At 41.2% G+C, this 3,457-nt stretch overlaps 1 protein-coding gene across 1 annotated transcript; it reads left to right on the top strand.

Annotated features, from left to right (window-relative positions):
• The first annotated feature begins 938 nt into the window (after nucleotides 1-938).
• Nucleotides 939-2,302, top strand: LOC115513563 (putative olfactory receptor 2W6). Its single transcript, XM_030314840.1, has 2 exons — nucleotides 939-1,678; nucleotides 2,059-2,302. The coding sequence occupies exons 1-2, from the start codon at nucleotides 939-941 to the stop codon at nucleotides 2,300-2,302; spliced, it is 984 nt and encodes a 327-aa protein (XP_030170700.1).
• Nucleotides 2,303-3,457: the final 1,155 nt, after the last annotated feature.

The raw sequence follows: 3,457 nt of genomic DNA, 5'->3' as shown, positions 1-3,457 counted from the left end.
GTGTCTGTTCAATAATGTAAACAGTCAAACTCTTATTGAAGCAATGCAGGTTGATAGGAAACCCAACTCCGGCCTCCCCCAAACTCCCAAACCTGCTGCAAAAATAAACCTGCACAGTGATTCTTATTTCCTTTTAGTTGACCTCTGGGCATAGTGCTATGTTGAGCTGGAATGTGCAAAAGGACATCCCTCATTTTCTGCTCATTTTGTGAATGCACATGGAAGAGAAGAAAATCCTCTCACCTCTGTGCAATCACATCCACTTTTGTTCTTTTGCCTAATGTTACCTTAATCACTGGGTCAAGAGGTAGGACCAAATCATTAACTATTCAGAATCAAGTAAATTCAGGGCTTTCTTATTTCAAGAGTCCCCAGGCTATTACTTTCCTGACTACAGAAGTAATTTAAATATTTTGTACAGAGGTACTGTCTATACTTATACCTGCAGGGCCTACCATATAGTAAGTCATCAATACGTTTTTTGTTTTTTGGTTGAGTTTATAATCATGGAAACACGAGAACTGATTATATTAAGTTAAGCTATTGTTCCACAAATTTTAGGGAGTGATTTGTCAGTTAGCAGAAATACACTCAAAGTCAATGGATTCTGAGAAAATTATTTGTTTTTTCCCCCAAATTACTTTGTTGCTCATTATATCAGTAAAAGTTTTTTTAAAGGATCTATCCACTTATTTCACTTAACCAGATTAGAAGATATTGAGGCAATATTGCTTCCATCACTATACAACTTCCATCACTTTACAGACAAATATTTTTAGCTCCTTACCCTATAATTCCAGGCAATGGTCAGGCAAGTGGACCAGTTAAATAGGTGGAAAAAACCTATTTTCTTGGGACAAAAATGAAGTGCATCATTTTCTGTATGAGTAACACCACACATGTTAACCTCTCTAAACAGGTTTATCAAGCCAAGTGTGATGGAAAGAAATAATGAGAGCTCTGGAAACTTCATTCTGCTTGGGTTCTCTGACCAGCCAAAGCTGGGGATGGTCTTGTTTTTCACTAACATGGTGTTTTACTTTCTGGCTATCACGGGCAACTCGTCCATCATCTTCCTGTCCCTGGTGGACCCTCGACTGCACACACCTATGTACTTCTTCCTCTGCAACCTGTCCCTCCTGGATCTCTGTTACACCTCTAGCAGCATTCCTCAGATGCTGGTCAACCTCTGGGGCCCACAAAAGACCATCACTTATATTGGTTGTGTCATACAACTCTTTGCATTCCTGTCTGTGGGTGGCATTGAATGCATTCTTCTTTCTGTCATGGCCTATGACCGCTTTGTGGCTGTTTGCAAGCCTCTTCACTACATGACCATCATGCACCCACAGCTGTGCCTGCGACTGGCAGCCTGTGCCTGGGTCACTGGGATTGCCAATTCCATCCTCATGTCCCCACTGACAATGTCCCTGGAGCGGTGTGGTCACCATCACATCAACCACTTTGTGTGTGAGATGCCAGCCATCATCCGCATTTCCTGCGTGGACACTAGGCGTGTTGAAGGCCTGGCTTTCTTCTTGGCCATCCCCATTGTCCTGGTGCCCCTCACCATAATACTGGTTTCCTATGGCTATATTGTAGCCACGGTTCTGCGGATCCAGTCTGCAGCTGGGAAGCGCAAGGCCTTCAACACCTGCTCTTCCCACATGATTGTAGTGTCTCTCTTCTTTTTTTTTTTTTTTTATATGAAATTTATTGACAAATTGGTTTCCATACAACACCCAGTGCTCATCCCAAAAGGTGCCCTCCTCAATACCCATCACCCACCCTCCCCTCCCTCCCACCCCCCATCAACCCTCAGTTTGTTCTCAGTTTTTAAGAGTCTCTTATGCTTTGGCTCTCTCCCACTCTAACCTCTTTTTTTTTTTCTTCCCCTCCCCCATGGGTTCCTGTTAAGTTTCTCAGGATCCACATAAGAGTGAAACCATATGGTATCTGTCTTTCTCTGTATGGCTTATTTCACTTAGCATTACACTCTCCAGTTCCATCCACGTTGCTACAAAAGGCCATATTTCATTTTTTCTCATTGCCACGTAGTATTCCATTGTGTATACTACGTGGCAATGTAGTGTCTCTCTTCTATAGCACTATAATCTACATGTACATGCAGCCTGGGAATGTGGCAAGCCAGGACCAGGGCAAGTTCCTAACCCTCTTCTACTGTCTAGTGACCCCCACTCTGAATCCTTTCATCTACACACTGAGAAACAAAGATGTGAAGGGAGCCATGTGGAAGGTTCTTGGGAAAGACCACAGCCTGTCGGATGCAAGAGGGCACTGATGTAGGTGCTTGTTTTCCCTAAAGAATGCTTTGTTCCAGGGAGATAACAATGCATAATGTCATATAAGATGATGGAGTGAGAATGGAGTAGGGTCTTCTCTCTTTCAGGGATCCCAGAATAAATAACTCCTATCTTTGCTTGCAAGTAGATGGACAGGGCCCCTATGTCCTTCCAAGTAACAGACTCAGTCACAAAAGATAATATGCTGGTGAAGAGAAAAATGTTACTTGGATCAATGAGGTTTTATAGGGAAATAATGAGTTCTTTGCAGCAAACTTGAGACTCTGATTCCAGAAAATTGTAAAGTCACTATTAAGTCAGATCTAAGGAAAATGAGACCCCAAGCAGAAAAATGTGTGTATGTATGTGTGAGGGAGTGACTAATTTTGAGGTACACTTGTTCTACTCCATATACCCTTTTGTTCTAAGTTTTCTAGACCCTAATAGAGAGTGTAATGTTTCTTCTTCAGGCTGTTGTCTGCCTCTTCCTGCCCTGTGCAAATAATTTATAACTGCTTCTCTAACAAACAGTGTTTCTTTAAAATTTCAGGTTATATGCCACTTACTTACTGGTTATTAAATCAACTTAACAAGCATTTAAAAGTGAGTGAGAATGGCATGAAATGGAATAGAAAATTTCAGAGAGGATTGAACAAGGTATGGTAAATCAGTTGTGTGAGTGTTTATGTGTTTATGTGTATCAAAGGTTTTCCTTACAGTGAACCATTGCTACAAAAGTTTGAAAGTCACTGACATAAAGAGCCTTTAATGAAACAAGCTCCTAAGCAGGCAGTACATTTGCACTGGGAAAAAATTGGGGATACAGTTCTTTTATTTTATTTTTTAAAGTTTTCATTTACATTTCAGTTAGTTAACATACAATGTAATATTAGTTTCAGGTGTACAATATGGTGATTCAACATTTCCATGCAACACCTGGTGCTCCTCACAAGTCCTCTCTTTAATCTCCATCACTCATTCAGCCTATCCCCCCACCCACCTCCTCTCTGGTGACCATCACTTTGTTCTGTATAGTTAAGAGTCTGTTCTTGAGTTACCTCTAAATTCTTAACAATTCATGAACAGAGGTTCATAGAAGGAAATAGTGGCATGGTAGCATGTGGACAGGAACAGTGTAGAAAGTAACCAGGCCA

This window comes from Lynx canadensis, chromosome A1 (genome assembly GCF_007474595.2).
Source record: "Lynx canadensis isolate LIC74 chromosome A1, mLynCan4.pri.v2, whole genome shotgun sequence".
Taxonomy (NCBI): Eukaryota; Metazoa; Chordata; class Mammalia; order Carnivora; family Felidae; genus Lynx; species Lynx canadensis.
Note: the sequence above shows the minus strand (reverse complement) of the source record. Positions and strands in the feature narration are given on the sequence as shown.